Raw genomic sequence first — 22,583 nt, 5'->3', positions numbered from 1 at the left:
AACTGATCCTATACGAGATTAAAAAATTCTAAACAAGACTTATTAAATTCTTCAGGATTGTCTAAATAAATATGATGACCGGCATCCTTGATGATTTGAAACGAGCTCAAAGAATTAATCTTAGACAATTGCTCAAAAATATGATATCCTCCTTTGAAGTTCATCCAATCTTTATCACCATAGAGCCACAATGTCCTTATTTGTGAATCATGTAGGTATTTCACAAACCCTCTATCACATAGCGGTAGTTTGGCCAATATTTCATGATTGATCAACTTCGTGATTGCTAGTTCTCCCGATCCTTGGAATTGATTAAAAATAGAATAAGAATAATTGTGGAGTTTGAGAATCAAATCAACATTAATTTCATTTTCATCATCATTTCCTTTCAAATTCCTGAATCGTTGAAATGACCAGTACGATAATAACTTCGAATAAAATGGTCCTAAAATCTGCAACATTTGAAATGGAGATTTATTCCATTCCCATAGTTTTTGTAATAATATGTTTTTTGGAAATCTTGGTTTACCTAGTTTTTCCCACAATTCTTTAAATTCCTCGTCATGGACGATGATTTCATCGCCTGTCTGAACAGTGACTAAATCTTTTAAAGGGTCACTGCTTTCATGAAAGTCCAGCTTACTATTTAGCAAACTGATGTAATTTGACTCAGTTCCCATGGGACTTACTATGATAAAGTCTGTTATAATTTTAGAGCTATCTTCTTGCAGATCACAGTATTGATTGTTGTACTTCATCAAATAACAGCTAGATAAATAGCCTCCCATAGAATGTCCTATCAACTTGAAATTTCTCAAGTTTCTGTGGATTCTCCACCCTTCGATTTTACTAATAAACCAATCTTCTATGTTCAAAATCTGTTCTATCTCTTCATTTCTAGTGGAGGGTTTGACCAAGAATTCAGTAGGAAATTTAGGCCGAGACGAGTTTCCAAACCCTGGTAGATCAATAACATGCAACCGTACCCCTGGTCTCGACTTAACTATATCCTCAAAATTCTTCACGAAATACCCCAATGCAGCCATATATCCATGAATCAACACAATATCAACTATGTCGTTATGAGAGTCTTCTCTCACCCTATTTTCTAAATAGAACTCATGAATCGTCACTCCTCCTCCAATATCTACGTCTAAAAATTCCCCTGTAATTTGAGCGTCTTCGGGAATCCCACTTTCACTATTGGGAGGATGAAGGTAGATATCGTCCGATAAAATAGCTTTAAATAATTCATACTCGATTAACCGATTTCTTAACTTGGCTTGTTCCAATTCTTCATTCTTACTTTCGTTTGGTGAACTGTTATTATCACTTTTCAAGTATTTAGGAAATGACCACCAATCGGTTAGGGATTTAGTTAATGATATCGAAGATGGTCTTCTTTCACTCATGCTTTTATATTAAATGAAACGTTCTCTTTAATCGATAAAAGCTTTCTTATTCGGTACGTAACGATTAACACGACCCACGGTTCACCAAACAGTCAATCTCTTGACTAATTCGGTTTTCATATGTTATCAATAAAAAATCCATATGATAAGAGGTACACAATAGACACGTGAAAATGAACGCAGACGAATTTAAGCGAGGATGTAAATAATAAGCAAAATATATTAGACTATAAAGATTTAACAAGCCCTCTCTATACATTGATAGGGTCTGTATTGTAAAGAATTAGGTGACCAAGTCTGATACAAGAAAAAAGCGAAATAATAAAGGGATTCAACGGTTCAAATGAAGTAGAAATTAATTTCGTAAATAAGAATGCTATGCATGTGCGAACAGTACAGATATAGTATAATACACTGTTCACATAGGAATCAGAAGTGGGGACAATCTAGCAAGACCTTAAGAAGTGGAAATAGTTGTGTATGCATGGGATAATATAGGATCGTTAGCCATTATGTTCAGACCAAATCACACTGATGACTGCGAATACGAGGCTACCGCAATTATTTGCTAATCTCTGTGTACGCAGGCGGAGATGTTTCGTTTCTATCATTTCTATCACTGGTGGAGCCATATGTAGGGTTGGAAATAGGCAAAGGCTCATGGTCTAGTGGTTCTCTATGGTGATGGTGGTGATGATGGTGATGGTGGTGGAGCGGATTTCTGGAACCCCTGGACGTCCTAGAATTTCTTTCGCCATACTGATTTTCAAGATCTGACTGTGTTTGGTACACATAGTACACCTTAGATTCATGACTTATAGCATATGGAGGGTATTTTGCGATAATATACCATGAATGTATTAATCCCGGGAAATATCCTAACATGCACAACAAGATGTTGATTAAGGAATCGCAAGTACAAAGACCTCTTCTAATCCAAACCGGTAACGGCGGAAAGAACACAGATACCACTATGAGGCAAATATCAGATAAACATTCACAACAACACATGTTAGTAGACTATAAAGAGTAGTATAGATACATAGAGGTCTGTTTGCACTTTTTCCTTAGGGGAATGACTGAATCATTTTACAGGTTACAATCTAGACAAATTTTACAGGTTACTGGTTCTATGAATATTTGCCATTAGATACCGCTTGCACTAGTAGTTCTTCTTTCAGTACAAACACATAGAATGCTGTCAGTGACGTTTAATATTAGTTTTAACAACACAAGCAAGAAAGTGGCATGTGGAAAATCACAATCTGTTAATCAATTGGTTCAAACAGCATTGGAAAAATTCAAAGTAACTGGACAACATGGAGAATTGTTCCATAATGGTAAAAGGGTAGACAGTTCATTGCCTATAAGGCTAACCAACTTGGTTAACAACTCGAAGTTAGTGCTTGTTGTTAGTGACGAATCGAAAGAGAAGATAGTGAATATTAAGTTGGCTATCAATGCTAAAAACGAAATCAAATCATACATTTTGAAAACGAGTAATACGAGGTCGTTGAGGGAGATACTTGAGGAGTTTGAAAAGAATAATGGTTGCGACATAACGGGCGGGGAAGAATTTGAATTGACTGTATTAAACAGCAAGATTGGTGGTAATAGCGAGGAGATGAATTCCAGCTTGAAGTCGATCATAGGAAGCGATGTTTCGAGTTTGGTGATGAGGTTGGCGTATTTACAGGCGAACAGCAATGCAGAAGAACAACAGAAAATAAATGAAATACAGATGCAAAGAATGAGGGAATACCAGAGACAAGAGAGAGAAAAAAAGGAAATAGAACAAAGGTCCCGGGAAGAGGCTGCAAGACAGACATCGCAGCAGCAGCAACACCACGAACACCACGAACACCACGAAGTGCAAAGTACAGACAATGTTGAAAATCATAAAGCATCAGAAGCCTCGAACAACTCATTCAAAAGACAATTGGATCGTTCAGAAGCTGCACAAACCAGCACAAGTGAAACAGCTACTACAGATGATACGACCACACCAGAAGGTTCAGACCAGGCATCTCCAGCACCGGTTGAGCAAAAAGACACTTTATACATCCCATCGCAGTTCTCCACATACGAAAACCCCGATGATGACTATGAAATGACGGTAGACCAGGCCCAGAAGTACCATAAAATGATCATAAACTCATCTAAGAAACCTGCAGCACCTAAACCCAAATCAAAGCCATCGAAGTACTCTATTCGGATCAAATTTCCCGATAGACTCATGCTACAGCTCGAAATGAGCGACCCAACGGCAAAATTGGGCCACCTCCTCAAGAAAATCGACGAGTACTTGGTACCTGAATTCCAGAATAACTACAACCTTAAGATCGGGTACCCTCCTTTCTCCAAAATTCCTATATCACTCACCCACAACAACACTTCCCTCGAAGACTCCCCCTTCTTCCAAGACGAAAAGATCGTCTTAATCTGGGAATCCCTCACTACCCATGCAAAGGGCCCCTACATCGTTGAAAACGACTTTGCACGCGAGAATATAAAACGCATCAACGAACTTCCAGAGATAAAATTAGAGACCAATAGAAGTAACCTACCTGCAGACCCATCACCTCGTTCTGCCGTTCCTTCGGTGCCCTCCTCTGGCATTTCCCAGAATGCCGAGAAATCAAGCGTCAATACTTCGAAGAAAGTTCCAAAATGGTTCAAACCTACCAAATAGCGTAGTTTGCCCGATTTCCTTATCGCTCCTCGGCCCTGAACCGGCGTGCAATTTTTAACAGTCCCATACCTACATCTACTCACATAAAATCGGCCAATTTTTAATATTTGACATCAATCGCTTATAATTATGATATATAGATGTCAATACTTAGTCTCCATGTATTCAGCACTCTGTAGAATCATATCCTATTGTTATCCTTATCAGTATAAAGAGGAGACCGTTCCAGATTGTCGTATGAGTCATTGTATTAGTAAAAGAGCGGACTCTTGATTACCCTTGTTAACTATGGGGGGAACGGCTTCGTAAATTTCAAGTCGGTAAAATTCAGACCGGACATAAATAAAAATTTTCATTAGTGAAAAATTATAAAAAGTCCCCAATTCCCCGACCGAGCTTTTTGAACAAAACTCCTTTTTCTCTTAATTATTCACAACAACAACAAGATTACATCTCAAAGTTTATTTTTTTACATTTTTTGCCTTATTATTTAGAAATTAATTATAAATCAAAAATGTGTGCTTAAATTTAATTAAATTTAATTTAAAAATTAGAAAGTTATTAAAAGTTTAAAAATAAAACTATTAATTACATCAGTTACTAAAGTTGTTGTTTACCCCTTATTTAAAATGTTATCGTGAAAGAAATAGTTAATCCGTCCAAAATGACGTTCCCATATTGTTACCCATATTAATTTTATTATATATTGTTATTGTTTGAAGAAAAAATAAATTATCAAATGTCTGCTACTACCAATACTACCAACCGTGCATTAGGCACCAACCCTTTGATTTTACGCGGCGACTCGATGTTTGAGTCGTCTGATTTGTTTGGCCATCCACAGGGCCCCGACTCAGTCTTGGGGAATGAGATCATTCCTATGAAGCACGAGTCTATGGAAGAGTTATCGTCACACTTACCTCTCGATGACCAGTTGAACAACGACTTGCAAAAGACGTCGCCATTCAACATCCACTCGTCTGTATTAGATTCGGTGTTCTCGAGCACCATGGATGAAAACGACCAGTTGCATGACCATACTCCTATGTTTGATGAATTAGATTTCATCATGGATGAGGGTAAGGCCAGTCTGAAGGACGACTGGGTGTCGCTTTTCGGCGGAAACGACGAAAGTGGCAAGCGTGAAGAGCCAGAAGTTTCGATGAACGCTCCAACAAAGAGATCTTACAGTGAAGTTGACAAATTCGAAACGATTGAGGAATCAGTCGAACCTGAATTTGAGTCAGTTCCACCTAAGCAATTGTTTACGCCAACCCATTCCAACTTGTCTACTCCAATCATCGATACTCAATCGAAGGTTAACAAAAACAAGAAGGCCAAGGTTGACCACTTAGGATGCGTGAGCTATTCTAAGAAACAAAGATCTCAGCTGTTAGCTCCTGTCGCAACTGAAGCTGCTGATCCAATGACTATGAAGCGTGCTAGAAACACTGAAGCAGCCAGAAGATCGAGAGCTCGTAAGCTAGAAAGAATGAACCAATTAGAAGGTAAGGTTGAAGAGTTAATCAACGAAAAGACTGAATTAGCAAATGAAGTCTTGAGATTAAAGGAGATCTTAGCTGCTAATGGCATTAGTCATTAGAGGTTGTGTTCATTGTTTGTTTTTATTGTTTGTTTTCCATATTCTACTAGTGTTTTAATTCAGTTCTTAAATTGTTCTAAATAAATATATTAAAGTAATAATTATTGTAGATTTACACCGGACTTTATTGATTTCTTGGAAACTACCCTTAGACCTGTATATCTAATGACTACAAATCCAGAATATACCTGCTTGTAATATATTATTATATAGTTTGTCTGTTTCAGTATGACAAAAAGTAGTCCATTTCATCATGATTATGGTTATGATCAGCCAGTATCGCTTGACTTACGTGTGTTACGATCTCGGTGCTTTGGCTAGTAACGATATTGTTCTGAATCGAATAATTGAACTGGGTGCTTTGAATCGAGTATCTTTTACCAATCCTATTTCTTAGCATATGTCACCAATGCATCGCTACCAAATTGCTCTAATTTTTCCTTGGTCAAATCCTCTAAACAGCTCGTGGCTGATGCTTCGTTTTCAAATTCAATGAACGACAAGTTCCTTGCCTTCACCAACCGACTATGAATAAACCCGCCATATGCCTCAAAGAATTCCAAAAGATCTCCATTGGTGGTTTCGGGCTTCAAGCTTTGGATCAAAAGGATCTTATTGGGTGGAATAGCTTTCCACGTCTGCACTTTCTTGACTCCTGGCTTCTTGACTCCCTTGGCAGCAGCCTGCTCATTAGTCTTTAATTTCAACTGCTTCCGTATCTCTATCGCCTCCTCATCTTTCAATATATCGCGATAATAATTATCTGAGTTCCCTTTGGCGTATTCTACATGTATGGGCCTACCGAACATCTCATGCTCCTGTAGCCCGTCAATCGCAGCCCGACTCGCAGCCTTGTTCTCAAACGTAACAAATGCCTGTCCCTTCATCTTGAGGTTTTTATGTGCTGTAATTTGTATAATCTTGCCGTACTTCTGAAACACGTTTTCCAATTCTCCTTTGATCTTATTCAATGACACTTTGTCATTCAAATTATTCACATACACCGTCTCCAAGCCTTCCAGCGAATCTCCATCTCCATCTCTATCTCTCTCTCCATCATTCACTCTATCATTATCTTCCTGTGTTCCCATTGACGTCTCAGTGTTATCCCCAACAATATCACCGTTACCGCCACTCTTTTCCTCAACTTTTTCGTCCATTTCCTGCTATCTTACTAAAGAAGATTCGTACCATCCTAAGCAATTTTTCAGCTTCTCAGTCTCATATCAACATCACCGCCTAACATTTGCAAATTTAACCACACAATATTAGGTAAACACACGAAAACTACTTCCACCAGGTGTATGGGTTTACAAGCTACAAATGTATGGATGTATCCCCTGCTTCCTTCACTACTATCTCCGAGATAACATGCGGATAACGCGCGGCCCATCAAAGACTAGAACGAGCCAATTACGTAAGAATATGACAGATTCATTTCTAAGCCGAAGCCGCGAAAGTGACAAATTTGTCCCCAGGTACAAATCGTCGCGTCGTCTAGACCAATCATAATCTGCCTAAACGTAAGCAGAACGGATTAGATGGGGTGCACGTGACTTATGTCCTTTTTTTGATTTAGTTATAAACGTCAGGGAAGAAAAAAATATCACTTAGTGGTAACTGATAATTTATAATAAACTCTTCTAAAAGGTTAAATTAGTGCTATATTTAGGATACTATGTCATTGGTTACGTTGAAAAACCAGGTAGGGAGGTTATTGAAGAAGTCAAAGTCGGATGAAGAGTTGGAAAGGATCGATGCTTCGTTATCTAATAATAACAGACCGTACGGGTCAACAGAGGATGGAAATGACAGAACGCAGGAAATAATAGTGGAGGAGGCCATGGCCAACGCTGCGAAGCTGAACGGGTCGGTGAGCAGTGAAGAAGACGAGAAAATCGGGTTTTTTGATAAATTTGACCCTAGAGTGATGTCGGACATAATTATTGGTTTATCGGACGGATTGACGGTTCCGTTCGCATTGACGGCAGGGTTGTCGTCTTTGGGGGACTCGAAGTTGGTTATCACAGGTGGAATGGCCGAATTGGTTTCGGGAGCGATTTCGATGGGATTAGGGGGATTTTTGGCCGCCAAATCGGAGTTGGAATACTATAAATCGCAGGTGAAGAAGGAAAAATTGGAATTTTTTAAGAAACCCGAGTTAATCAACCAAGAAGCGGCCGAAATCATGTTTGATTTGGGGGCCTCTGAACAAACCATTGGTTCATTTTTGAAGGATTTGGATGCACAACCAAAAAACCTCATTGACTTTGTTATTCGTTTTGGAAAGGGTCTTGAAGAGCCTGCAGAAGGCAGAGAATTCACATCGGCATTGACCATTGGACTGGCTTACTTTTTGGGTGGTTTCGTTCCATTATTACCATATTTCTTCTGTTCGGTAGTCAAAACTGGCTTAATTACCTCGGTCCTTGTTATGTTGATTACCTTATTCATTTTCGGCTACGTCAAGACCTCCATCTCTTTAGGAGAAGATTGCGGAAGGGCTAAGAAATTCATTGAAGGTGTTCAAATGGTGGCTATTGGTTCGATCGCTGCTGGGGCTGCATGGACATTAGTGTACTTTATTGATAATTGATTGTGTTTCTTCCATGCTTCGCCCACACCATTTGCATTACTTCTTTTACGCTATAGAACTCTCTTTATATCTCTTATTCCATTAATGTATATTAGCTATTGTAGTTACTATTAGTGTAGGATTTACTATAACCTGTAAAATTGAGCATTTTACAGGTTGGACTTTTTGGGGGCCTTCTATTAGTGGCGTTATGGAAAACTCGTTAACTATACTAACTATATCCTCCAGCAGTCAATCAAATATGTCCCATAGATTCGCTGAAATTATATCAAAAGTTGCTATCCCATTAGGTATAACGGTTACCTTGGGGCAATCGGCCCTTTATGATGTCGAAGGTGGTAAGAGAGCCGTTATTTTCGATAGATTGAATGGTGTTCAACAACAAGTCATTGGAGAAGGAACCCACTTTTTGATCCCATGGTTACAGAAAGCTATTATCTATGATGTCAAGACAAAACCTAAGACTATTGCGACTACTACTGGATCGAAGGATTTACAAAATGTTTCGTTAACGTTGAGAGTGCTTCATAGACCAGAAGTATTGAAATTGCCAGTCATTTACCAATCGTTAGGTTTAGATTACGATGAAAGGGTTTTACCAGCCATTGGTAATGAAGTTTTGAAGTCGATTGTTGCACAGTTCGATGCTGCAGAATTGATCACCCAGAGAGAAGTGGTTTCAGCCAGAATTAGACAAGAGTTATCACGTAGAGCTAACGAGTTTAATATCCAATTGGAAGATGTATCCATTACACATATGACTTTTGGTAGGGAATTTACTAAGGCTGTCGAGCAAAAGCAAATTGCTCAACAAGATGCAGAAAGAGCCAAATACTTGGTTGAAAAGGCCGAACAAGAAAAGAAGGCTAACATTATTAGGGCTGAAGGTGAAGCCGAAAGTGCTGAAACTGTGTCCAAGGCATTGGCCAAGGCTGGTGACGGTTTGTTGATGATCAGAAGATTAGAAGCCTCTAAAGATATCGCTGCCACATTAGCCAACTCTTCGAACGTTTCTTACTTGCCAAGCGGTGGTAAGGGTGGTGACAATGATTCTAAAAATTCTTTATTATTGAATGTTGGTCGTTAAACCTAAATATTGTAAATAACTTTATACATGCTCTATGAAATCAAATATCTAAGATTACTAATTCATCATCGATACCTGGTGTAGTGACACCATTTTTAATTAATGATTCAATATCATCAATCTCTTTAACACAACCGCTAGTCAAATTTAAGATATCATTTTTCGACTTTCCAACAACAACATCATCTTCCACCCTAATTCCAATACCTTGATACCATTTAGGGTATTTATCATTCATTGGAATATATAAACCTGGTTCAATTGTGAGTACGTTGCCTTCTTTAATTTTCTGGAACCTTGAGACCGATGGAATATCATGAAGATCTAACCCTAAGTGATGGCCAATGTAATGTGGGAATAAATCTTTTGAAACATCATACTTTGAAACGTTTGTAAAGCCAGGTAACCTTTTAATTTCCTTGGTTAAATTTTCAACAGAAAATTCATGGATATTATTTATTGAAATATCATTATTCTCATAGCACAAATCAATACATTGTTTGTTAACCTTCAAAACAATTTCATAGATATCCCTTTGTGGGTCACTGAATCCACCAGGTGAATTTGGCCATGCTCTTGAAATATCAGAGCAATACCCCCCTAATTTTCCTCCAGCATCAATAAAAACCAATTCATCTTTATATAACAAGTCATCATTTCTTGTATAATGAATAGTCAATGCATTTGGGCCACTGGCAACGACTGGAATGTAAGCCTGTTTATCACAGCCACCCTTAACAAACTGATAATCTAAGTACTTCGCTAAAGTTTTTTCCGAAGCGATAGGTGATTCAGAACCTACCTTTCCCATGGCTTTATTGATTGCCCTACTAGATATTTGTGCAGCTGAATGCATTACTTCGATTTCACTGAATGATTTGATAGATCTTTGTTGTGCAATTAGGCTATTTAATGACTTAACCTGCTTATTTGTACTTTTGATAAGCTCCTGAATACTTGAAGAATTCTTGTTCAAGACATTCAAATTAAAGAATGATGAAAATTTACTTGATGATCCCGATACTCCACTTGACTTGTCATCCCAATAGACAATATCATTTCTGGATAATAATATTTCAAGGTATTTTTTAACATTATTGATATCATCAACATAGTCTGCATTAAAGTAATCGTAAGCTCCTTGCAACCCCAGTCTTTCACCTTCCCATAATTCTACCTGTGGATTCTTGGGCGGTACTAGCATATGCAAGATAACATCTTCATCATTACCCCTATCATGTTGCTTTTCAATAATGGCTACTGAATTTGGCTCAAGCCATCCTGTCATATAGTACAAGTTATTGTCTTGTTGGAAATCATAGAAAACACTTCCGGAACTAAATTGTACTTCATTTCCAACTAGAATCGCCAAAGATTTGACAGGCAATTGCTTTGCTATCTCAAGCCTACGATCATAATACTCAAGAGCACTTATACCTGGAGTTATATTACCGGGGATTGGCAAATAATGAGGTCTAGTTTCGTGAGTAGGTTGTCCGGTATTATAAGGAACAGCTAGGTTTGATCTATTAGGTAAATTTAAATTTCTGACACATTTGACAAAATGCTGCAGTCTAATAGTATTAACTCTTTTTATTAAGGAATACATAGTGCCATTTAAACATGCATAAATAACAAAATACTGATAAGACTCTGTTTTTTTCAAATTTTGTGTGAAAAATTTGTACTTTTCTTAACCTCGATATACAATAAACAGTGATGAAAGATTGCAAAATTCAAATATTTAAAGAGAGAAGCAAATGGCACACATTACGTTCGATGAATCTAAGGGATTTTGTTATACGAATTCACTAGATGATGAAATACCGAAGTCAAAGAACAAGGAAATAAAAGTCACAAATGGGTTTGATCTACTACCTTGGGATAAGCACATAGAAGAAGATGATGAAGTGGAAGATGAAAATGAACATCATAACGAGGAAGAATCCCCTAAAAAGACTAAGAAACTTACGAAGCAGGAAAAAAGAGAGCAAAGACAACAGAAAAAGGTCAATGCATCTAGGAATCGAATGTTGAAAAGACAGCAGGAATTATCAGCTACTGTCATAGATGATACAAGAAACGTCGAGGATAACCCCTTTGCAATTCAACAAGAGATAAAAAAGCTTCATTCCAAGATTATTAAAACAACTGGATCGACAGTGAAGAAGGACTTCAAAATTTTCCAGTATCAATCCATTGCATTATATAAATCAGACCTAGATCATATTTTACCGGAAGAATGGATAAATGATAATAATATTTCGTTTGTATATGAGCTAATTACTCAAATGTTTTTGATTAAAGCTGAGAATAAGTTTAGTTACCAAATCCAATTACTTTATCCATCTTTAGTACAGCTATTTCTTCATATTCCTATTGGAAACGATTTTGAAAATATACTACCTATAAAAGAATTACAAAAGCTGAAATTTATATTCATACCGGTTAATTATATTGATGATTATCAGCAAATAGATTTGGAAGTAGCAAATAATGGAGATCATTGGGTCCTTTGTCTATTAAATCTTATTAATAATAAATTATATGTATACAATTCGATGCACGATCTTGACGACGAAAATAATGAACTATTAAAGGAATTGACCAAGCGTTTGAAACTATGCAAATCAATCATTAGAAATAATTCGTCTATTGAAATAATTCAAATGAAATGCGATCAGCAATCAAACTTTAATGACTGCGGCGTATATCTTCTGATGATAACTTGTTGCTTAATCGAAAGGTTGTTGTTCAACAAAGCTGTTAATTTAGATATCAGCAATATGAAGTTTAATGCATTGCGTGGAAGATTGAACATGCTAGAATTGATCTATAAATTGTCAAGACAGCTTATTGCTACACAACACTTATGAATTGAGAGCTTGTTCAATTAGACATCCTTTTATTAAGTTAGCAATACTCTCCCCTGTTAAGCGATTTTCTAAATTAGTTATTTGCTCATTCAAATTATTGTCTTTAATTCCCGAATTATAGAACAACTCGTTATCATAATCATAACCAATACCTAATTCACCTAAATTTAATACGGATATAAATAATAGTAAATCATTTGTCGCATAATCGTTTGGATAACCCAATAATGTCATTAAATTAGACTTTGGAATCCTCTTAGTTATGGAAATAATCAACAAGAAGTTTTTAAAATCGACCACATTATTTATAAATTGTATGAAACTCAAGGCATTACGGGGAAACGTGTATCCTAAAATACCAACTAATTTGTTTATTAAAACATCATCACCAAATTTTGCTTTAAACCCTTTAAAATTGGATTCTGACAAATTTAAAAATATTTCATGAACTGTAAATTCAAACGTATCATTGTCATTAAACAATTCGAACAAAGTTTCAGTGTCAAAGCACTCACCATTAATGAACTCATAGTTTAATAAAGATAAGTTTTTAAATGGCTTTGTGATTGCTATGGATATTTTGAACATGATCAAGATTTCTGTTTTCAAACTAACTTCATCAAAATTTAAGATATCTAATGGTTTTAATGCTGAGTCGTTATTAATTAATGTATCAAACTCAATCAAAAACTCATCAAATTTTCCTTGGTTGAAATAGACAGTTAACTGTAACCAATTCAAAAGCCAATAGTATTGTATTTCTTTATTAGAATTGTTGATGTTTATAAGCATTTCATTCTTACTATAGTAAAGAGTTACCTTCTTGAAATAATTGTTTATAGTTTTAAAAGCATTTAAACTAGAAGTATTAGCACTAGAGCTTGATTCGTTGTTCAGTGGAAACCATATTAGATTGTATAAGGTAGTTGTGTATTGGATGAAATTAAATTCAATATATTTATTTTGAATGAATTGATTTAAATCATTTGGTTGCGATCGAAACTGAATAATTGAATGAAATTGATTTAATGTCGTTATTATTTGTTGGTAATTTCCTTGAATTGTATGAATTTTAGCTAGGCTTCCAATTTGTTCCATTATTTGTTCCTTATCAGTATCTTGCAAGCAATCATGTAGCTCATCAGTATATTTATTCATTAGTGTTCTATTTGTCTTATTCACTGAAGCAGCCCATTCTGAAGTGAATTCTGTATTTTCATCACTTAAATAACTAATCATTGATTTATAACTTGGATGAAGTGATTGGTACTTATTCATTATTTTTAAGGCTCTTCTAGCAGCATCTTTTGCTAGCTGTCTCAACGAATTATTATTGCTTGAATTAAGACTTTCGAACGTATAAGCTAGCTTATTAACATTCAAGTAGTCAACATCTATATCTATATCTGTCATGGTATGGCAAGGTTGACAATAATCTTTAAGTGTTGAATTTCGTGGATCAAATATGCGTATGAGAGATAGTCCAATTTTGCACTACTTACATAAAACTGGGTATACGCTAAAATGTTGAAGATATACGACATACAAACTACATGGTAAGCTTGCAAAATATCTTACATATGTGAAATTAAATAAATAGTAGAATATCGTAACGAATTGAACGATTTAGGCTCTTTTTCAATTGATAAGGTTGGAAATGTTCTGATGAACTCCAAGACATCTTGTTGTACATTTAGACGCAATTTTGATGTTCATTGGATACCAAAACAGTACAGAGAATACTATGTATATGCTCTTTTGAAATGCTAATAAGTAATGTATTATACCCGCAAAATAACATCATTTGGTTTCTGATCACAAGCATCTCAACCTTTTGTCTCAATTAATACCATCCCAAAACTTCACCTCCACCGTGGGAGAAAACGGTGGACTCTATAACAAAACCAGGCTTGTCAGGTACAGGCTACATACATTGAATAAGATTTCCGCAATTCCCCAGCACAAAGGAATCCATGTACTCATATTTAAAGAACCAGCCTTATATATAGCCGAAAGTAACAACCCAACAATAGCACCACAAATGAACCCCTGCGCTAATCCCATTAATACATACATCAGAATTAGTAATATACTGCCCAATATGGTTCCTTTCAGTATGGGATTTGCGATTTTATGGCGATAATTGTTGGAGATTTGGTTAAACACAGCTAAGCACCCCGCAGTCAGATAGAAGCCTCCGAATAATAGAAGGGACCAAAATACAGTAAACTTCCATATATCAAATGAATAATACAAATACAGTGATTGAAAACTCGATGAAGTGATTCCTAAAGGCCAATAAAGTGATGGAAATGGTGGTACTGTGTACCCTATGGGTACATTCTGAGAGCTAACAAAGATCTTCATCCATAAACTTTAATAATGTCCCTATTCTCTAGCATAAAATACCCCATATGGTGTTACTTGATTCACTATTAGTTTCCTATAGTACCTGTTTATATCTACAAAAATATTATATGCAGTACCACCAAAATTGAGAAATTCCTTGCCACCGATTATAATAGGTTTAGTTAAGAATAGATATATCAAGTGAATAATTCAACAATTGTTTATTAAAGAAAGTCATGTCTAGGAGATACGATTCAAGAACCACAATCTTTTCTCCTGAAGGGAGATTATATCAAGTTGAATATGCACAAGAAGCTATATCCCAAGCAGGAACTGCGATTGGAATTTTATCGACTGAAGGTGTTGTATTAGCGTGTGAAAAGAAATTTACATCTAAATTGTTAGATAATGATGGATCAGCAGAAAAATTGTACGTGTTGAATGATAATATGATTTGTGCAGTTGCTGGTATGACGGCCGATGCTTCTATATTGGTGAACAACGCCAGAGTAAACGCACAACAATACTTGAAGTTATATAACGAAGATATTCCATGTGAATCATTAATTAGAAAAATATGTGATATTAAGCAAGGTTACACTCAGCATGGTGGTTTGAGACCATTTGGGGTGTCATTTTTATACGCCGGATACGACGATAGATACAACTTCCAATTATTCACTTCTAACCCTTCAGGTAATTATTCTGGATGGAAGGCGACTAGTATTGGTGCCAACAACTCCGCTTCCCAAACATTGTTGAAGAAAGATTATAAAGATGACATGAATTTGAAAGAGGCATGTGAGTTAGCAATTAAGATCTTATCCAAGACCATTGATAACTCGAACTTGAACAGTGATAAATTAGAATTTGCTACCTTAAGCCATTCTTCTAATAAAGAGAAAATAGTCCATAAGATCTGGAGTGCTGAAGACATCGATTCATTGATCAAAGAGTCAGGTGTATTAGATAGAGTAGATGAAGAGTAGTTACAGATTTACATAATAAACAAGCAAAATCATTGATAAGTCATATCCAGAGATTGTAGAAGCTAAGATATACTTAGAAGATGCAAAGATAACCATGCAACTGCTTAAATGCATAAGATTATAGCTAAGGTGTAATCATCTAACTTCCTATAACAGCTTGTTAAGCGATTTTGTGTCATTCCGATATCACATAAATTTAGATAGAGCTTTGCTACTAGTTGAACGGGTATTCTTTTAGATCACGCAACCATGACAGAGATCTTCAAAGCCAACGTGAAGAGTTCGAAGTTAATCGATGAGATAAATTCGACCAACACAATATCGGCCGAATTGTCTCAAGTATTATCTGATTTGAATCAATTTACGAACAACTACTTGACAAACCACTTGCTCCCCACTATCGATGAGTTAACTAATACTTACAAGCAAGATAAGAATTTAAGAATTTTACAGAATTGTTTCCAGCAGCTATGTTACTTTTTAGGGGTTGATAAGAATTGTACTAATTTGTTGATTAATTACAACCAATTGATATCTATCGCAACTCAATTAGAGAAATTATCACCACCCGAGGAAATTGGTATTAAAGATGCAAAGTACACAGAAATTGTCAATTCCTTGAATAATTTGATTAATATTTATTTGGTTTTGATAATTTATTCCAAGAAATCGAACTCCTTGATCTACAACACAATTCATTATAAAAGCCAATTAAATTATTGGAATGATTTGAATAATTCGTCATTGAATAAGTTGATTTACTTTATTCAGATTTCACCAATTAAATTATACGAATTAGGACAGATTATTTTGGCTAATTTTAAAGAGATATTTCAAACGTCAATGGAACAGGATTTGGTCAGCAATGCTAAGCTTTTCATCAACTCAAGTCAAAAGACTATTCTCAAATTGTTGAACAAGGCTCCAACATTCTCGATGTACCAAATGAATACAACTAGATTGAGCCAATTCAATTTCATTTATCAAACTCCCATTAATATTATCAACAGAGAAATACAAAGCAAAATTGATCATTTAAATTCTAAAATCACGCGTAACTGTGAAGCTTTGGGTGAAATGATTAATAGCTTACCTAAAGAAATTCCCGAGAATATTGGGGATGATTTCAAGAATTTATCAATATATGAACACTTGGAAAAATTGGACAATAAGCCATCAGACACGATTAACAGTAGAATATTGAAATTACTTAAAGAAAAGTCTGTCGCAGAGAATACGAAACCTTCAAGATTGGTTCGCTATTGGCCACTAATATTAGCAGTTTTAAGGTACGGACCTTCCAGCTCAATAAATTTATATCAGAACCGTTACGAAATTGCTAAGTGGATAAAATTTAATCTTGTTGATACCGTTATAGGATTTGGAAAAAATTGGGTGATAAAACCTATTAACGATATGCTAAGCATTTTGAGACATGATGACAATTTTAACGAACTAAGCATCATCAGTAAGGACTCGTTACAATCAGATTTAGATTCGTTGGAAAGAATGGTCATCGACTACGTTGTTGATTACGATAAGGTAGACAAAGCAGAAATCACGAAGCAGATCCACGAAGCTATCCAAGAAGGAAACTTGACCATGTTAATGTCAAACTACGAGCAGGATATACGTAATCCGTTCAAGTCTTTGGCCAAGGGATCGTTGGTAAGAGGCCTCTTGATTCAATTACAAAAGACTAAGGTCGATGGAGGCGTTGCCGTAAGTGGAATCGACAAGATGTTGAAGTCACAACAATTGGTGTTCGGAGTGGTAGCCATCAGTCCTTCCATATTAATCCTCTACCAAGCATACCAATTCATGATCAAAAAGTCCGCCAAACCTATCATGATCAACGGCAAGCAATTGAACATCATATGCTTGAAATCATTAAACAGAATTGAAAAACTCATTAGTCACCCTCAAGATAATCTAAAAATGGGTGAGTTATTCATCGAAGTGATCAATTTGCAGCTACACTCCAGCATGATTATTCCATCCCAAATAAAAGCAGAATGGATTCAGGACCTTAACGAGCTCAACAAGGTCAATGTCACCAAGGAGATGAAGTTAGCAATTATCTCCAGAATATGGAACATGTATAGCTATTATTTTAGATAAATGAATACATATGTTGCACCCATCACTCCCCACCTTTTTCCTTTTTCCTTTTTCCTCTTTCTTCGATACATGCATCCTATTCGATGGCCTTTTCCCTGACCACTACAGATCTATATATCTATATACGAGCATTCAATTACTAAGTTAACACTCAGTAACCATAGCAACTCTGTCGATTATTTGTATCTTGCAATGCACTATAAATCCGTATTCTTCCCCCAGCTTTGTCACCGGAAATGTTCTTTACCTCAGCATTTCCCGAAAGAGAATGTCGTGTCATCAGTCAGATATGTCGCATTTATAGTCTGTTCATGGACTACTTGACTTCCCCTCTTCCTCAAGACCATGAGCATTGCGGGGAGTAATCAAGTTTGGCGGATGGGGGATCTTGCCTCGGTGGACACACTAAGATACACAAAGAAGACCCCACCAACCTTGAAAATTAGAGCTATCTGCAGTACGGGACATATATGAATATTTTTAATATAACTCCAGGTATTACCCTTGTTTATAATTCAATTACTATAGGATATCTGTGTCTATAGTATTTAAAATTAAGTTAAAAAACTATTTAAAATTAACATAAACTAGGCAATAGAGGAAAAAATATGGAGAATATGGAGAATTTGGAGGACATACATCAGGGACCCATGAGTTCAAGCACCAATCCAATAGCTAAATATGGAACGAAAACGGCATCAGGAAATGCCCGAATTTTTAACTGTAAGCAATGCAATAGAGCCTTTACAAGAGAAGAACATTTGACAAGACATACGTTACTGACACACAACAAGTTGAAGCCATTTGTGTGTGGAATATGCTCGAGACCTTTTTCTCGAAGAGATTTACTTTTAAGACACGCCAAGAACCTTCATCAGGGGTCCGAATTGGCCGTGAGTAGGATAAGGAAGCTGTATAAGAGAAGTACAAAGGAGGACGACGATTCGGATGATTCCAATGAACATTCTGCCCCCACTAACATAAAAGATTCTACGCCAAAGTCCGAGACTGCGATCAACGAGAATCCGGTAGTACAGTCACTAGAGGGAAATAAAGATTATGAGTCGCCAGAGAAAAAGAAGTTGAAGATGTCGGTTAATATGTTAGTAAGTTAATAATGTATAGATGAGTAGAACTGTTTCTATAGTAAAATGCATGTGTTACGTTAATTTGTATTTTCGGATATATATTCCCTTGGTGTGTGGAGTTTTGCGATGTATAGATGCTGATAGTGTAAGTAAATAAATTTCATGAAGATGATCAAAGTCATTCTTCACTAATGACGGGAACACCAGTATTTCAGTATAAGATACCATATGAAGAGTGGTATTTCATAGTCACGTCCAGCGGATTGCATTTTTATTTTAATAAGTCCAAAAAGAAGTCTTATTGGCAATTGTATGATATTTTCCAAGATAATCCTGGTATCGACCAGAATGAGTTTATCAATTGCATAAACATGGAAGATGTCGCGTTATTGATGAGTAGGGTAAATGGGCTAAAGGGGTTGGATGGATACTTCTTCAAAGGTCCAAAAATTCACAGCAAAGATTTAAAGGCGAAATTGACTGACGTAGAAAGTACAAATGATCAAAAGAATGATGAGGAGGGAACAGAAGAGGCCATAATAGATAAAGAAGACACAAGAGATAGCGACGATGAAGAGGAAGAAGCGATGGAGTACGACAAAGATGAAAAAGATGAGTTCATACGTAATTTGCTTTTAGAAGAAGGCTACATAAAAGAAGAAACAGAGCTGGCAATGGCAGTAGAAAAGGAAGAAAAAGCACCCGATGGGTTAGATTTAGGCTATTCGTCAAGTGAAGAGGACTCCGAAGAAGAAGAAATCCAGGATATAGAGAACGGGCAAGATGACGATGATGAAGAAGAAGCAAATCACAAAGATGATAATAATAAAAATAGAGACGCCAACGAAGACCATAACATAGAGAATGATAACGCCAGTCTCATCGAGGCGAACAATAAGGATGAACACAGAGAAGAAGAAGGTAATGCAGGACAAAACGAAGAAAACCATATTGAACTGACTATTCACAATACAAATGAAAGTGACGACGAAACGCAAAATAATCTAGGCTTAGACTTATCGTTATCTGACGATGAGAGAGATACCACACAAGACTTCTTACAATTACTTGACTGCTACAAAGATAGAATTTCAGTGTACGATCCGTGGTTTTTAGTCGAAGAAGAACTACTTTCTGAATTTATTACAAAACCTGAATATTACTCCATACATGATTCATCTGAAAGAGAGAGTATATTTAATCAATGGTGTAAAGTGCAGCAAGATCAACCTCAAAATGCAACAGCTGAAGTTGAAGTTGAAAAATCTAAGGTATACCCCACTCTAACTCAGATGTATTTCAAATATCTTCAAAATCATAAAAAGGAGCTCAAGAAATATTTCTATTCCCAGTTTAGCACCAAATTTGCGGATGAAATTGACTTGACTTTTTGTGAATTACCATCAAAGGAAAGAGAATCGTTGTATCGTCAATATAAAATAATGATTACTGATTATGCCGACTATGAGAAAAAGATAAAAAAATCTGGCCTGAACGATATCAACTTAAAGAAGTTAAGGCTTGACAATTTCTTAAAAAAGAACTGTAAAACTATATCAAATAATGCAGAATCAGAAGGTATTTTGCAAGTAGAAGACTCAACGGAGGATTCATTCAGCAAATGGGCGAAACTTTGTAATTTGTATAATATACCTACTTCAATCGGTAATAACGTTGAAAATTTCATAGTCGGAGATGAAAAACGATTGCAATCATATATAGAAACGCTAAGTAAGTCATAAGTATTTATTAATAATTAATTCCTGTATCATGATTTTTCGGAAATATACTTAATCGGACTGAAAAATTGAGGTCTTTAAGATATCACAAACCACATTACCATGTCTAGAAGGATTGTTGTAACAGGTCTTGGGCTAGTAACGCCTTTGGGAGTTGGAGTGAGGCCATCATGGGCTAATCTTATTGCAAATAAGAGTGGATTGATTTCAACAACTACATTACCGGACTATGAATCAGCTGGATGGGATAAAATACCATCGAAAGTCATAGGCAAAGTGCCCGAGGGACCAATTTCTGAAGGAAAATGGACCTCAACGGATCATTTTGAAAAGGGAGAGGCTAGGAGATTTGCATTGTTTACTCAGTACGGCCTCGCTGCTACAGAAGAAGCATTGAAGGATGCTAAGTGGCTTCCACAGAGTGAAGAGGAACAAAATTATACTGGGGTAGCTGTCGGAAGTGGCATTGGTTCATTTGACGATGTGTATGCAAATTCTGTCAACTTTTCACAGTCTGGATATAAGAAGGTACAACCATTATTCGTGCCCAAAATATTGACTAATATGGCAGCTGGGAATATATCTATCAAATATGGATTAAAGGGACCTAATCATTCTGTTTCAACAGCATGTGCCACAGGTTTACATTCCATTGGGGATGCATACAATTTCATTAAGAACGACTACGCAAAGGTCATGGTTGCAGGCGGAACTGAAGCCACTATTCACCCATTGGCATTAGCCGGGTTTGCAAGAGCTAAGTCCGTAGTGACAAATTATAATGATGATCCAACAAAAGCATCTAGACCATTTGACAAAGATAGATCTGGATTTGTCTTATCAGAGGGATGTGGGATAATGATTTTGGAAGAACTTGACCATGCTTTGAATAGAGGACTCACAGAGAAAGATATATATGGAGAAATCAAAGGGTATGGTTTATCTGGGGATGCAAATCATATTACCGCTCCACGCGAAGATGGTGATGGAGCTTATAGGGCTATGAACATGGCCTTGAAATTTGCTGGAGTATCACCTGAAGAGGTTGATTACATTAATGCTCATGCTACGTCAACTGTGATAGGTGATAGGTCTGAGAATAACGCAATTGCAGAATTATTTAAAAACAATAATCATTTATCCGTATCATCCACCAAGTCATCGATTGGTCATTTATTGGGAGCTGCAGGAGCTGTAGAGCTGATATTTACAATTAAGTCTATTAAAGAGAATATAATGCCACCATCCTTGAATTTACACAACGTTGGCGGTCATAAGGATGACGACTCATCTATGTTTAATAAGTTTGATTATGTTCCAAATGAAAGCAAAAACAAGGAAGTTAGGTATTCGCTTTGTAATTCCTTTGGGTTTGGTGGCACCAATAGTTCATTATGTTTAAGTAAGTACTAGTAAAATATTGACATGTACAAATATATAAAAACCGTTTCTTAAACTATAGTAAACAATTAAAATATTCGATATTTAGATTTTTTATATTTTCGATATACAATTGCTAAATGAGAAAAGTGAATAAACTATCACCATAAATAATACAATTCTAAACGTTACTAACATTGATTAATGAGCTTATTTTTAGGAAAACCATACTCAGTTTCTTCCCAAGTTGTGAGGTTATTGTTTTGATATGCCTTCGGGTGAGCTTGAATGTAGTCATAGGTTGGGTAGTCATCAGGATCACAGGTTAAATTGATGGCATCTTCCGGTTGATATATTCTAACATAATCAATACGCATAGTTAGTGGAAAATGTATTGCGTTCCAGTCGATATACGCCCAATTGTTTGAAATACCAAAATTCATAATCAAGGACATTGGTTCTTTCGACATCAACCTACGCCCGATGTTTCCATTAGGTCCTAAGGCATACGCATGTACAGTCAATGTTGGATCTTCACCAACATGCCATGTTAAATAACCATCATCGTCATCATTCAAGTACTCATATCCATATGTCTGGAAATTATGTTCATTGTCACCTTCAGAGTACCACGATACGTTCAATGTTGTC

At 36.2% G+C, this 22,583-nt stretch overlaps 15 protein-coding genes across 15 annotated transcripts; 9 read left to right on the top strand and 6 right to left on the bottom strand.

Moving 5' to 3' along the window:
* Positions 1 to 8: 8 nt before the first annotated feature.
* On the bottom strand, positions 9 to 1,412 carry AC631_04471 (uncharacterized protein; the record flags this gene model as incomplete). The annotated part of the gene is made up of 1 exon (XM_015613300.1): positions 9 to 1,412. The coding sequence occupies one exon, from the start codon at positions 1,410 to 1,412 to the stop codon at positions 9 to 11; it is 1,404 nt and encodes a 467-aa protein (XP_015465881.1).
* Positions 1,413 to 1,973: 561 nt separating this feature from the next.
* Positions 1,974 to 2,423, bottom strand: AC631_04470 (uncharacterized protein; the record flags this gene model as incomplete). Its single annotated transcript, XM_015613299.1, has 1 exon — positions 1,974 to 2,423. The coding sequence occupies one exon, from the start codon at positions 2,421 to 2,423 to the stop codon at positions 1,974 to 1,976; it is 450 nt and encodes a 149-aa protein (XP_015465880.1).
* A 184-nt stretch (positions 2,424 to 2,607) lies between these two features.
* On the top strand, positions 2,608 to 4,104 carry AC631_04469 (uncharacterized protein; the record flags this gene model as incomplete). Its single annotated transcript, XM_015613298.1, has 1 exon — positions 2,608 to 4,104. The coding sequence occupies one exon, from the start codon at positions 2,608 to 2,610 to the stop codon at positions 4,102 to 4,104; it is 1,497 nt and encodes a 498-aa protein (XP_015465879.1).
* Positions 4,105 to 4,843: 739 nt separating this feature from the next.
* Positions 4,844 to 5,707, top strand: GCN4 (amino acid starvation-responsive transcription factor; the record flags this gene model as incomplete). The annotated part of the gene is made up of 1 exon (XM_015613297.1): positions 4,844 to 5,707. One exon carries the CDS (start codon positions 4,844 to 4,846, stop codon positions 5,705 to 5,707), a length of 864 nt encoding a protein of 287 aa, XP_015465878.1.
* Positions 5,708 to 6,093: 386 nt separating this feature from the next.
* Positions 6,094 to 6,867, bottom strand: AC631_04467 (uncharacterized protein; the record flags this gene model as incomplete). Its single annotated transcript, XM_015613296.1, has 1 exon — positions 6,094 to 6,867. The coding sequence occupies one exon, from the start codon at positions 6,865 to 6,867 to the stop codon at positions 6,094 to 6,096; it is 774 nt and encodes a 257-aa protein (XP_015465877.1).
* Positions 6,868 to 7,385: 518 nt separating this feature from the next.
* CCC1 (Ccc1p) lies at positions 7,386 to 8,303 on the top strand (the record flags this gene model as incomplete). The annotated part of the gene is made up of 1 exon (XM_015613295.1): positions 7,386 to 8,303. The coding sequence occupies one exon, from the start codon at positions 7,386 to 7,388 to the stop codon at positions 8,301 to 8,303; it is 918 nt and encodes a 305-aa protein (XP_015465876.1).
* A 241-nt stretch (positions 8,304 to 8,544) lies between these two features.
* AC631_04465 (prohibitin subunit) lies at positions 8,545 to 9,390 on the top strand (the record flags this gene model as incomplete). The annotated part of the gene is made up of 1 exon (XM_015613294.1): positions 8,545 to 9,390. The coding sequence occupies one exon, from the start codon at positions 8,545 to 8,547 to the stop codon at positions 9,388 to 9,390; it is 846 nt and encodes a 281-aa protein (XP_015465875.1).
* A 40-nt stretch (positions 9,391 to 9,430) lies between these two features.
* On the bottom strand, positions 9,431 to 10,999 carry AC631_04464 (aminopeptidase; the record flags this gene model as incomplete). The annotated part of the gene is made up of 1 exon (XM_015613293.1): positions 9,431 to 10,999. The coding sequence occupies one exon, from the start codon at positions 10,997 to 10,999 to the stop codon at positions 9,431 to 9,433; it is 1,569 nt and encodes a 522-aa protein (XP_015465874.1).
* Positions 11,000 to 12,260: 1,261 nt separating this feature from the next.
* AC631_04463 (uncharacterized protein) lies at positions 12,261 to 13,679 on the bottom strand (the record flags this gene model as incomplete). Its single annotated transcript, XM_015613292.1, has 1 exon — positions 12,261 to 13,679. The coding sequence occupies one exon, from the start codon at positions 13,677 to 13,679 to the stop codon at positions 12,261 to 12,263; it is 1,419 nt and encodes a 472-aa protein (XP_015465873.1).
* Positions 13,680 to 14,851: 1,172 nt separating this feature from the next.
* PRE9 (proteasome core particle subunit alpha 3) lies at positions 14,852 to 15,604 on the top strand (the record flags this gene model as incomplete). Its single annotated transcript, XM_015613291.1, has 1 exon — positions 14,852 to 15,604. The coding sequence occupies one exon, from the start codon at positions 14,852 to 14,854 to the stop codon at positions 15,602 to 15,604; it is 753 nt and encodes a 250-aa protein (XP_015465872.1).
* Positions 15,605 to 15,853: 249 nt separating this feature from the next.
* AC631_04461 (uncharacterized protein) lies at positions 15,854 to 17,725 on the top strand (the record flags this gene model as incomplete). The annotated part of the gene is made up of 1 exon (XM_015613290.1): positions 15,854 to 17,725. One exon carries the CDS (start codon positions 15,854 to 15,856, stop codon positions 17,723 to 17,725), a length of 1,872 nt encoding a protein of 623 aa, XP_015465871.1.
* A 608-nt stretch (positions 17,726 to 18,333) lies between these two features.
* TRY4 (Try4p) lies at positions 18,334 to 18,840 on the top strand (the record flags this gene model as incomplete). The annotated part of the gene is made up of 1 exon (XM_015613289.1): positions 18,334 to 18,840. One exon carries the CDS (start codon positions 18,334 to 18,336, stop codon positions 18,838 to 18,840), a length of 507 nt encoding a protein of 168 aa, XP_015465870.1.
* A 164-nt stretch (positions 18,841 to 19,004) lies between these two features.
* Positions 19,005 to 20,555, top strand: AC631_04459 (uncharacterized protein; the record flags this gene model as incomplete). Its single annotated transcript, XM_015613288.1, has 1 exon — positions 19,005 to 20,555. The coding sequence occupies one exon, from the start codon at positions 19,005 to 19,007 to the stop codon at positions 20,553 to 20,555; it is 1,551 nt and encodes a 516-aa protein (XP_015465869.1).
* A 99-nt stretch (positions 20,556 to 20,654) lies between these two features.
* On the top strand, positions 20,655 to 21,965 carry CEM1 (fatty acid synthase; the record flags this gene model as incomplete). The annotated part of the gene is made up of 1 exon (XM_015613287.1): positions 20,655 to 21,965. The coding sequence occupies one exon, from the start codon at positions 20,655 to 20,657 to the stop codon at positions 21,963 to 21,965; it is 1,311 nt and encodes a 436-aa protein (XP_015465868.1).
* A 158-nt stretch (positions 21,966 to 22,123) lies between these two features.
* Positions 22,124 to 22,528, bottom strand: SKN2 (Skn2p; the record flags this gene model as incomplete). The annotated part of the gene is made up of 1 exon (XM_015613286.1): positions 22,124 to 22,528. A coding segment is annotated over one exon (405 nt), but the record flags the coding sequence as incomplete, so codon positions are not given.
* Positions 22,529 to 22,583: the final 55 nt, after the last annotated feature.

The sequence above is a fragment of the Debaryomyces fabryi genome (genome assembly GCF_001447935.2).
Source record: "Debaryomyces fabryi strain CBS 789 chromosome Unknown contig00121, whole genome shotgun sequence".
In the NCBI taxonomy this organism is placed as follows: Eukaryota; Fungi; Ascomycota; class Pichiomycetes; order Serinales; family Debaryomycetaceae; genus Debaryomyces; species Debaryomyces fabryi.
The sequence above is the reverse complement of the archived record's forward strand: the minus strand, read 5'-3'. Positions and strand labels throughout refer to the sequence as shown.